Below are 12,406 nucleotides of genomic sequence, written 5' to 3'. Positions count from 1 at the left end.
CGCTACAGAGAAATCACTTTTTGAGAGTATCGGCTAGCGGCTCGTTTTGAGCGAATCCAGACCGTTCAGTCTCACTGCAGATGAAAGTTGTGAAGTACTTTGCTTGTGTGCCTTTTTGCCTGACTGGTCGGGGAAGTTGTCAATCCGTGGAGTGTTTCCGCTCTCTCCTCTTCTCCCCTCCCTCCTCCCTCTGTCCCTCCCCTGCTTCTCCCACAGAGAGAGAGCTGCTCCATGCTGCCCCTGAGTCTGAGCCCAAGCCTAGCGCTGCTCTCCACGCTGCTGCCCGCAAACTCCTCAGTCCGCTCGCGCTTTTCGCCCACAGCTCGCCGCTGAGAGGTGCCGGATGGTCTGTTTAAGCTGTAACAGCAGAGATTTGTCCGTAGCGAAGTCAGACCGACCACTCGGGGCATTCTGCGGCGAGGGGGAACTCAACACTCTTTCTCGGTCTCTCTGTGGCTCAGCCGTGATTCCCCCGGTGTCTGCGCTGCTCGGCTCCCCGCGGTTGGAGCGCCACTCCCGGGCTATTTCAGTCGGATCTCCGCTCTTGTGTAGCTTTGCTTTTTTCGCTCCAAACTCCTGCAGATGTCCGGGATGCTACGGCTGTATTAGAAGTGTTCAGTGTTAGCTTCTGGATTGGACTTACCGGCTAACTCACTCACTCTCCCTCCCAGAGCCGCAGGAGCAGCTGAAAATGTCGCATCCTCCTGCCAAGTTTAAGAAGGATAAGGAGATCATCGCGGAGTACGAGAGTCAAGTCAAAGGTAAGCAAATGCAGGAGAAGAACGGTTTGGTGCAGCAGAGCCCAGCTAGAGCTCTGAATAGAAGAAAAGAAAGGGAAAAAAGTTCATTTACAGTGGAGCAGTGCGCCCAGTGTACAGTCGGGGTCAAAATGGGGGAAGATCTAGCTATATATCTATATCTATATCTATATCTGTCTGTCTGTCTATCAATCTATCTATCTATCTATCTATCTCTCTCTCTCTCTCTCTCTCTCTCTCTCTATATATATATATATATATATATATATATATATATATATATAAAATATGTATATATAAAAGTGTATGTGTGTGTATGTGTATAAAAGTAACAAGAATTTCCTATTTTCCAAAAAGTAGCTCCAGGTTTCTCCTTTAAAAACTCCAGCATCACTGCTTTGTCTGATCCACTCATACCAGCCCAACACACACTAACACACCACCACCACGTCAGTGTCACTGCAGAGCTGAGAATGATATACCACCCAAATAATACCTGCTCTGTGGTGGTCCTGTGGGGGCCCTGACCATTGAAGAACAGGGTGAAAGGGGGCTAACAAAGTATGCAGAGCAACAGATGAACTACACTCTACAAAGTGCACCTTTGTGGAGAGTGGAGCTGATAAAATGGACAGTGAGTGTAGGAACTAGGAGGTGGTTTTAATTTTATGGCAGATTGGGGTAGATGTGTGTATATAGCTGAGAAACATTATCATAACTTCCCCTAGCCTTCGTACTTTAAACAGAACTGCCATGTCTCTGGACAGGACCGGATGGGACTATGAGAACATGGGGTTCTGTAGGGCTGATACAGAATACTTTTTATTCATTCAGAGGGTTTCTATAGGGATGTGTAGTTAGGGGTTTATGTGGTTAGTCTAGCAGTCTCACATGGCAGGAATGTGCTGCCCCTTTTTGCAGTGATGACTAAGTCCTTTAATAGTAGTGTCATACACAGTCATTCACCCAGCAACTCATTAGGCATGGACAGCCAGCCAAATAATAACATAATGACACTTCTACTGTAGATCAGTATGCTCTTCTACACAAGTGTAGGAAACAATAACCATAGAAGAGAACAGATATTGAAAGGTTTTGTTACTAAGTTTAGATCAAGGGCTAATTAATATCCAGATTAATATGAATGATTTGTCTGCATGGTTGTATGTGTACAATTAGTTATTTGCATGTGATTTACTTTGCTCCCTGCTGTAACTTGTCCACTGTAGCTGTGTTTCAGTTTATTTACTTTGTGTCACTCAGATATCCTGTTCTTAAAATATACTGGCACAGACAGTGATACTGTGGGTCTCTGTAACACTGTGGATAAATATCATACTGTGTTGCAGTAAGACAGGGGCTTTGTGCTGTCTTATGTCCAGCGTAGGCTGACCAGGGATTTGACCTGTTTGGATCCTGGCCTTTTGATACGGGAACATTTTCACTGGCCTGCTTACCATACTCCTCACTTAAATTCTAGATGCCTTGTGATTTCTCATTATGCTTGGTTTGGTATGTGGTGGAACCATCACCTGAATTGAGTGTCCATATCGGAATCTCAATCAGAACAGTCTTATCAAAATGGATGGTGGTAATGAACAGGAACATGTGTGTGCTTAGAAAGGCCAGGACATGTCCGGTGGTCGCATTGCCGATCTTAGAACTAGGGCTGCTCCAACAGTGAATTTGTTGACTGATAGCGATGCTAATATTCTGTTTTTTTAAAACAAGTTCACAGTATAATACACACAGAAAGTGTAGTGAGTATAAGATAAGTTAAAATTCTGGAGATGCTAGTAGCTAATGCTAGCTCATACATATTATTTAGGCCAGGGGTCTTGAAATCTGAACCTTACATCCAGTTTTTGGTCTTGGATTTTGTAATCTAAAGTGTTTTTTTGTAACTAAAGTGTTGATGTATTTGATGGGCCACCTATTCTCATCTTTAGTAGTGTTTACGAAATCTAAAAAAGGAAACTTGACTGGATTTAAGACCTCTGATTTAGGCTGGAAAGATCCCTGGAATGATTATTTTTTGAGAAGGATGTGCCGATATGGGAATTATGCCAATAGCTGATCATTTTCATGTACATATCTTTCAGATAACAATGATGCTGATACATTTTCTAACACGTTCAGATATTGAAACAGATGCATCTCTGGTTTTTAAATAACTAATTAGATTACCTGTATTGAAAACCTAATACCTAATGATTCCTAAAGGTTTCCTTTTCACTGTTCCTCGACAAACAATATTTCTGCCTCCTGTATGTTTTGTACCCCAGACCCAGAACACTATGCTTTCCCACTGTCCCATCACAGTGGATTTAAAAGTGAGATTGACATCATTTTATTGTGTGTCCTGGAGTGCTCTCTTCGCAGTATCCATTGAAGACATTGATTTCATGGAAGAACAGCACAGCAAGCACTCTTAGAGGGCGAGGGTGTATTATGTTTGGCCTGCTGGCATGCAGTCCCCTCCTGAGAGGAAGAGGACATGCAGTACGGTCTCTGCATTTAGGACAGGGCTCCTGTATTACCTTATCCTGCCTCACTGAGCTTTGGGAGAATCCACACACCCTGCTTCATCAGCACATGGCCCTGTCTTATCAATCACCCACACTCTATGCTGCATGCGTGAGAACAATAGAGAGGAGGAAAAGTGTCGCTCCAGTCTCACTCTGTGCCCTCTTCAGTCCTTGCAGACAGCTGTGAAAAGTGTCAGGAGAGCTGACGGAACAGTTTGCAAACTTATTCACTAAGTTTCAGAATTGCAGTTCTGCTCCTTAATCGCTTGTCACTCGTGGCCATACAATATAGGGGTGTTACAATGCATTGTGACATTGTGAGATCACTGTGACAGTGCACTGTAGAGAATGGATGTCCTATTAGTGATTTCATCTAATGCAATTACATTGTTTGAAAACCAAAGTTAGCGCCTTAACACCAAACATCTCACTCCAGCACGCCTCCCAGCTCTAGCGTCGTTAGTAAGTCGTGCAGCATCATGTTTCTGAGTGTATTGTTACACCTTTAAAATAACGTGATGTTGGGTCAGTGAGGGAGTAAAAATGCATAAACGTAGTAATTCAACTGCACTGATTTTGCTATGTTAGAATCAATTATAATAGTTTATAATAATATTTAGTGTTCAAATTGTCTGGCTATTTTCAAACCTGTAAATTCAAAGCTAAGTCTTGTTTTTTTTAATTGTCTGTTGCACTAAAGTGTATGTAGTTCCTCCAGTCACATTTGTGTATTCCACTAATTTTTTACAAATAATTCTGAATCATACTAAAAAAACAAATCATATACAAGTGCAGTGAAATTTGAGGTTTCATGATGCATGAAACTCATAATATAATCAGATTATTCTTGAATCGTTACTAATCAGGGTCAGGGATTGTCTCTCTCTCTCTCTCTCTCTCTCTCTCTCTCTCTCTCTCTCTCTCTCTCTCTCTCTCTCTCTCTCTCTCTCTCTTTCTCTCTAATGGAATGGGAGGAATGTTTGAGATTGTTAGAATGTATTATATGCACATTTAGCTTTTATGCATAGGAGAAGGACTTCTATATGTTCAGCAGCTAAAGTTAAAATAGTGAAAATAATAGTTTCATATTTGGCACGTTAAGAAGAGACAGTGTTTTAAGAAATTTTTTTGAGTGCTTATTTCTTCAGATGCAGTTTTCTGACTGAGTATGGAGACACTGATCTTTAGGTATTAGTTTTGCTACAGACACTGTTTTGTACAAAGTAAAGTGAAGGATTGGGGTAGAGATGCCAGTGCCAGCACCCCTGTCTGTCCACATTTAACATGTGTTAGCTAGCTGTTAAACTAATAAACTACTAGCTGTTAAGTACTTCTGATTTTCTTCTAAGGTCAGTGAGAGAATACTGTGACTCTGTGACCACAGTATGTTCCTTTTGCTGTCATGCTTTGAAAGAGATAGTGGTCGGGTGCAGTCTGCAGTCAGTTCAACAAGTTCAGTAATAAAAGTGCTTGATCAGCACTTGCTAGCCTGGCGGCTGAAGCTCGAGAGAGACAGTTACTCCATATCAGTAACTCAGCCATGAACAGAATGACACTGTACTGCAACTCTGCTGAATGGAGAGGCCGGACTTTATCAAGCCTCGCTATACTCTATTTCCCAAACAATGCTAACTCCAGACTTCACATGATTATATCTTTTCCTCATAGGAAAGGTTGCGCTAAGGGTTATTTATTTCACACTAAAAACTACACTGATTCTTAGATCATTAGCCAGGAAGTTGTCTCTTTTTGTTTAGCTTGGTCGCTTTCCCCTGCAGCAGGTGCAGAAGAAAAGTAAACATGTCATGTGGTGCTCGGGCCAGCTGAGCAGAGTGCTGCACCGTTGTTTTCTTTTGGCCAGGCTGTTAGTTTGATGTCACTTGGATGGCATTCCATTTGTGACTGTGGGTCATGGCCCTTCTGGCTGCTGACAGGGGAGCTGTCCCCAGCCATCATAAAACCTGCCCTTCTGAACTTTGATATGCGCTGCTTTCCAATAAGTGACTCTGAACACTACTGAAAGGAGGTTTCAGTTTAGTAAAAAAAAAATTTTATTTTTAGATTTATCACTATTTTACCTTCATTAACATTACATATAAAAACTCAGAAGATGTGTAGGTTCACCAGTGGTTTTGGATAGTAAATAAAATGGCTACATTTGTGAACATGGCGACCCCTGGTTCCTGTCACCAACACTGTAAAGAACTTCGTTAGTCTGTTAGTTTCTCTACAATGTGTGTGTATATATATATATATATAATATATATATATATATATATTATATATATATATATATATATATATATATATATATATAAATGTTTGTTGATCCATAAATATCATAAGTGGACCTCAGGGGGCAAAAAAATATAAATTTAAATACAAGAAATATGTAGGACATGGCCCCTTTAACTACCAGCACTAGAGACCCCCGAGCTTTAACTTCAGGATGACCTCATGTTTTCAAAACGTCACTGTAGTGCTCGCCAGGGCTTTGTTTAACTGAGCTTTTAAGGGATGTCACCAGCTCCACCTGCAGTTTATCATTCTGACACAGACCTGTCTGAATTACAACAGCATTGCGAGCGCGTTGTCTAAAAATGGCTTAGTGTAGTGTAACAGATAACGTTAGACTCTCTGTATGTGTTAGTCATTGCCGATTTTTTGGTTCTGATGTAATGTCAGTTGGGTTGCCTCATCACTCCACACTGTGGTTGGAGCTGAAACAGTAGTGTTTGGATCATTATAATGGCATGTTAGGAACTTAAAGTTAGGTGCCACTACATCACGTCCCCATAAACACTTCATAGCAGCGTGTGCTGAGATGTTGCTCTGGGTTACAGAGGAGAGTCTGCTGCAGTTTTGGACACATTGATTACTCATAGCCTTTATGGCAGCTCTGCAGAGCATGAAATACAGGCATCTCCCTACAGACTGAGTCAGTTTAGTATAATGCTTGGAGCTAGTGTTTTGTGCAGGGAACATAAGTATCCTAAAGCTTCAGCAGTGAGAGTTTTTTGCAGGCCCAAAAATAGTATTGGAAGATAGCTAGGTATTGTTTGGAAAAGTTGCATTACTAAAGGGACATTCTGGCCAAAATGAAAAGTGTAACCATTGCTATGTCTGTTGTAAACATGCTTCGCACCTTCTTCAGTGGTGTAATAGTGTCTAGGGTGAGATCTTCTGATTTAAAGATGAAATAAAAACCCTTATGATGATGTATTTTGAAGGTTGGAGGAACTTTTAGAAAACTATAAGCACTTTTGTTCTGCTAACTGGATAGTGCTAAAGGATGCCAGAAAACTAATGTGACTAGGAAGCTGAATATGCTAGCAGTCAAGACTTCTTTATCACTGTGGATAGGTTTTCTAATGGTTGTGTGTGGGTATTGTAGTAAGAGAAGACTGATTAACGAAAACACAATTCTGTCAAACTAATAAAGGTGAGGGATAAAGTACTGCACTACAGAATAACATATTAAATGCTACTTTCAGGCTAAAATGCCCATTTAGCTTTTCTGAGCAATACATTCTTAAATGAGTAGTTTTAGTTGCTGTAATCTTTTTTTTGTTTCTGACTAGGACTTTGGGTAATTTTTAGTTGTATTGAAGCCTTGTCTGTGGGATTTTTTTGAACTACAAATGATTCATCCATGTCAACAGTTTGTCATCTTTTGCTGATGTCAGAGCACTGTAGTGTGTCTGTTGCTAACATGTTAAATGGAAAAAGCACTGAAATTACTTATTGGACAAAAAAGGGTGTAATTAAAGCCAAACATTGAAGTCATAGCTTCATACTGAGCTCTAAGTACTCTCTCAGTAATCTCTCAGTAACTCAATTAGAAGCAGTTAGACTGACATCACTTCTTGACAACAGTCCTCATCGTTCTTTCACTAGCAGCTCCAAAGAGCCCTGTGACCTCTCTGTTAAACCAGCTTCATAATTTCTACACTTCCTGTTGTAGGTACTTCAGATTGTAACTCTTTACTGACACACACACCTACCATCTGCTGCGGCCAACCCCTCAGCCTTCCTGCTGCATTCAAGTGCTCTCGGGGTGTTTGTTCCCTCTTGGTGGCATGGTGGAGGGCGTGGGGGTTATTGACGGGACCATCTGTGGCCGCTCTCTCTCTCTCTCTAGTGTTTGATAGACTAAGCTGTGCTTCTGCCTGGATTCTCCACACATGCTGGGCTTTTAACTCCGGCCTATTAAAGCTGCTTCCCCCACATACGCCAGACTCTGGTTCCACTATAACCCCACCAGGCAGTCTAGGTTTTATTCAGGTAGCATTGTTGCAGGATACTGACATTTAGCAAAACCTGACTTTGTCTTTGTGGGGACTTGAACTGAATACAGAATTTTTTGGGTTTAGTGAAGGTGTTAAGTACAGTATGCATATCTTGTACCTAATACTTTAATATTGCTCTTAATACATTAAAAATAGTAAAAAAGGCCAAAAGGTAGAGACCCAGTCAAAATGGTTGACATTTTTCTTTTATTACATTCTCTTCAGGGGACTTGCGTTGAGTTGTTCAAAGAAATCTGCAGGGATATTTTTTCAACATCTCTAAAGTTCAGTAGGCCAGTTACAAATTCAGACCATAAAACCTCACTCCACATCTCAGAGGTCCATTTTCAGTGTTTTAGTGCGAATTGTCTCCTTTTTTGTCTATTTACTTTTGTCAGTGACAGTTTCTTGATGGCTACACATGATCTCACACCCATTGCTATGAGTTGTCTTATAATTGATACTATTGACTGTTATTTGGTTAATTGGCTAATCAAACTATTGTGTCTTCTGTGGCTTCCTCTCACTTTGCCCCTAATAAGTGGCACCGTCTTCTGAAGTTCTGTCTCTGAACATTATAGAGCATTGTAGAGTATTTATTTTTACAAATATAAATATATTTATTTATTTAATCTAATCAGCATTGTCATATATTAATTTTGAAGCCTTAAATAGGTTTGTGCATTTTTCTTGGACTTATTGTACTTTGTAGAGGTACAGCAGTTTCGAAGTCTTGGAGATCTGCTGGATTGAATTCTACAGTGAGGAACAGAAATGTGTTTCACATTGTGAGCAGAGCTGCTTGGGTTTTTCTCTGGCTCCTGTGACTGGTGATTCCTCTTGCTGTTGTAATATTCTTGCTGAGAGGGACAGCAGATAGAGCCAATTGCAGGATCTGGAGCTGGAACATTTTTCCTGGAGGCACAGAGGGTCTCCACTCAGTGTTTCAGCTTCCATTTCCAACTCATGTTCTGAGGTTAAGTTGTTTATGTGTTAAGTAGTGGAGTGCCTCTTTGAAAAGGTGACTGTAAACATCCTGGAAGGCTAGACCCTCCCCATTTCCTCCATTTGCTTAAACAATTGGCTTCCTATTTCCATTTTTAAAGCCTGACTGACCACAGCAATCTGTCCGCAAGCTGTTTCTCTTCCGTTCAGGTAGGCTGTCTGGCAGTCTGTGTTAAAAGTACTCAGTCTTTGTAATCTTTAAAAGAACATTGCCTCGCTAAGTCTTTTGAACATTTTGCAGCAGTCTTAACAGGCTATACAAGTTGCTTATTGTGGTCAGAATGTCATATCTATATTAATTTTATCTCTGCTAGAGCAATTCATTTTATATTGGATGGCCTCATGAGTACGTTGGCAGATATCATGAACTTGACCTCTATGAATAGTTCATTTACTACTAGGCTTGCTTCATAAATGTACTAATCAGTGCTCACCCAATCAGCACAATCTCAGGCTTTCTTGCTGAATAACCAGAGAAATTGCAAGCCATCACTCATGCACCGTAAGCGCTTTTGGCAGAGTGCATTGTGCCTGTTTCTTAAAATGCGCTAATCACAGTTAATGGCATTTAATAATCACAGTCACAGCATTGCGCAGAATAATTAGCATTTTTGAATTGCTTAATTGCTAATTGCTTCATATTGTGATGTACTACCATGACAAAATGCATGAATTAACACTCCGTCCATGGAATGCGGTTCGAGATAACTCCGCCTGACAGAAGCACTTGCACATTTGTCAGTCTAAATGAATGCCTCAGACTTTCTGGGCACATCAGTCATAAGGAATATCTCAGATTAATCCTCCTGCTCACACTGTACTCTTTAATGAATGTGATTTCTCACAGACTCACTGTGATGTGGTTGGCAAGAGCTGCAGTTGTTTTTAAGTCAGTTCAAATCAATTGTCTGTTACTCTCTTTGCTCCGTTATGTTAGTTCACAGCTCTCCTCATCAGTCGGTGTGTGCATTTGTTATATGAAGAATCTTATCAAGAACAGATCAAATCCTGACTTCAAATAAGCAATTAAGCATTCTCAGACCATCATGAGGCCTCAGCCTCATAGGCGATCCAAAACTCAAACTGATTTAGTCACTCGTACTGCATCCAGGTGGCATTTGGAAGATGACTGTTTGATATAAATAAGCTATCAGGTCTGATCAGCTTTGATTGCCTAATTTATTCTGTCCAATCAACACTATAATGATGAACATTGAAGAGTCAAGATAAGCCAGTGTGTGTTCTTCATTAGGTAATCATGATGGGCATCTCTCTCTCTCTCTCTCTCTCTCTCTCTCTCTCTCTCTCTCTCTCTCTCTCTCTCTCTCTCTCTCTTTCTCTTTCTCTCTTTCTCTCTCAGCTGTATTCACAATAAGCAGGTGCTGATGGTTGTGTATGTTTCCTAGGCAACCATGCTGATTACCCCTGCTTGTTTCTAATCTGTTGTTCAAAGCAACCAGACATGGCTCAGCACAACACCTGCACTGTCCATCCCCCCACAGGCCCTGACCATACTGTTGTGCTGGGTTTGCCTCCACAAAATGGTTAGATAGACTACATTAGTGTAGTATGGTTGCTTCGCATGCTAGGGTATTTGTACTGGTCTCGTTGTCAGTGCAAGTCTGTATCCCTTAGTGTAGTCGTCTGGGTGCAGTCAGCCAGTGTCCGCTACCTCTGCTGTTCCTTCAGTCCTGGTCTTGGCATTCTGCCTACTCTGCCTCCAGCTACGCCTCAGACGTAAATGAATGCCATTTCAAACAATCCAATTTTTGGCAGGTACAACGACCTAGCAGCTTTTATTGTGCTAACTTGACTGCCTTTATCAAAAAGGTGGTCGTATTTCATCAAGTCAACAAAGAGACAAGCCATGAACACTTTGAACGCTCAAGCAATTTGTGCTCATTTCATGATTTCGCTTTGGTTTCAGATGGAAGAGTTAGACTGTCCTTGCCAAGGGAAGATTAAAACCTCGTCTAGACATTGAAATAGTAACACTTTTGCCTCTTTGTTTCTTCTCCCATGTCAAAGACCGGGGGTACAGTGAAGTATAAGATCTTTTGTTTTCAGCGGTTGAGTGTAATTGATATCAGAATCATAGTTGTCTTTACCCATTAGGCATCTGACCAGCAGCAGATTTCCACCATATTTCATTTTGCTTCACTTCAGAAAAATTATTTTTTTGTGGATTAGGACAACCAAAGGAAGAGATTAGGCCTGTCACAATCATAATATTTTAGCTGAGGAATACTTGCCACATAAATAATTGCGATTTACAGTTAGTGTTTTTTTATATGCAGCTATTATAAAGTATACACCTATGTTGGCTTTTTATTTTATTTATTTATTTTGTTTATTTACATGTATTTGCCTCAACCCAACTAATTAAAACACACTCACTTTTAGAATCAGCTTAAAATGTTTTGGACTGACTACTCCAGACCAAGATTTCACTTCAAACCCAGCTTGCATGATAGAAAGGAGATTAATCTACAGCCTGGTCACCTCTGACCTCCCCCACTTTTTCTCGTGCCTTGACCTTTTGAACCTTAAAGGGGGCTGGGGGCTTAGGTCCAGCATAATCAATAGCCAAAGGCCATCTTTTCAGCAAGGCTGTCTTTAAAAGACGTCTGGGGCCAATGCACTGAGTGGATGGGGGAGCTGATCCTTTAGAATGCAATAGTCGATGAAATGGCAGGTGAAAGGCCTTCCCCCTCTTTGTCTGTTTTAGGCCTGATTGATTATCACTAGAGGCAGAGGCGTGGCCCTGGCCTTTATTTATGTAAGCCATACAATGCAGTGTCACCCCTCTGTACATAGCAGTATGTCCCCAGCATTTTCAGAGGCTGTCTTTGCCCCCAGACTTGAAGAAGTATTTGCCATGGGTCCTGCCTGTCTCACACTAAATCCTCCCTTTGTGGTCTACGGGTAGAGCTGCAGTCTTTGGCAGAGCCGTACTACGCCCTCCCCACAGGGCAAAACTGGAGATGGGGTTTGATTTCAGCTGCAAATGTGTGGGGCACTCCCATGTAAAAGCCCTTTTGCAGATCCATTCAGTGCCCCATGCTTTTATCCCCAGCGTCCTTCCAGTATGTGGGGTTTCATTCAGAGCCCCAATTCATATTTTCTTCTTGCTTTTTAATTGAGACATAATCTTCTTCTGACTTAGTTATAGGACAGGCTGTTCTTGCTCTGGAAGAATCTTTAAACAGTCCTTTTGGCATATGGTGGTGGTCATATATCATTCATAGACGTTTTCTATTAGAGATATGTCTTTACAGTTCTTGTCCTCTGTGCTCAGAGCCATCCCTCCAATGGATCCAGAAACTTGAATTCTATTTAATTGTTCTATGATATCTGCAGTGTCTGCTCTTCTCTTGAGCTTTTTGGATTTGTCATATTCTGAAATGCTTTTTGGATGACCAACAAATTTTTTTCCTCATTTTGAAAATGCTAATAGAGGGCTGACCTGGACAGCATTTATAGGCTGTTGGAGATTTACCATTCTGGAAAGTTCAGATTGAGCAAACCTCAGAGGCTGCCTTTGCCCCTACGCTTGGAGAAGTATTTGCCATGGGTCCAGTCTAACTCGCACAATAAATCCTCTCTTTGGTCTAGGGGTAGAGCAGAAGTCTTTGGCAGAGCCATACTCGCCCTCCCCACAGGGCAAAACTGGAGCTGTGGTTTGGTTTCAGCTGCAAACATGTGCGACACATCCTCTTGAACTCAATAAGGCAGGGGTGCCCAGTCCTTGTGCTGGAGATCTACCACCCTGGAGAATTTAGATTGAAGAAACCTAGGCTGTGTCCAGAAACTTTTGCTACTGCTC

At 41.3% G+C, this 12,406-nt stretch overlaps 1 protein-coding gene across 2 annotated transcripts in view; it reads left to right on the top strand.

Moving 5' to 3' along the window:
* The first annotated feature begins 212 nt into the window (after positions 1 to 212).
* srgap1a (SLIT-ROBO Rho GTPase activating protein 1a) overlaps positions 213 to 12,406 on the top strand; it is a 128,383-nt gene continuing 116,189 nt past the window's right edge. For both annotated transcript variants that reach the window (XM_036585302.1, XM_036585301.1), the window contains exon 1: positions 213 to 761. In XM_036585302.1, the coding sequence (XP_036441195.1) occupies positions 692 to 761 (70 nt within the window). In that variant the 5' untranslated portion in view covers positions 213 to 691. The remainder of the gene's footprint in view (positions 762 to 12,406) is intronic.

This window comes from Colossoma macropomum, unplaced genomic scaffold (assembly GCF_904425465.1).
Source record: "Colossoma macropomum unplaced genomic scaffold, Colossoma_macropomum, whole genome shotgun sequence".
NCBI classification, from domain to species: Eukaryota; Metazoa; Chordata; class Actinopteri; order Characiformes; family Serrasalmidae; genus Colossoma; species Colossoma macropomum.
This window is presented reverse-complemented; position numbering and strand designations above follow the sequence as displayed.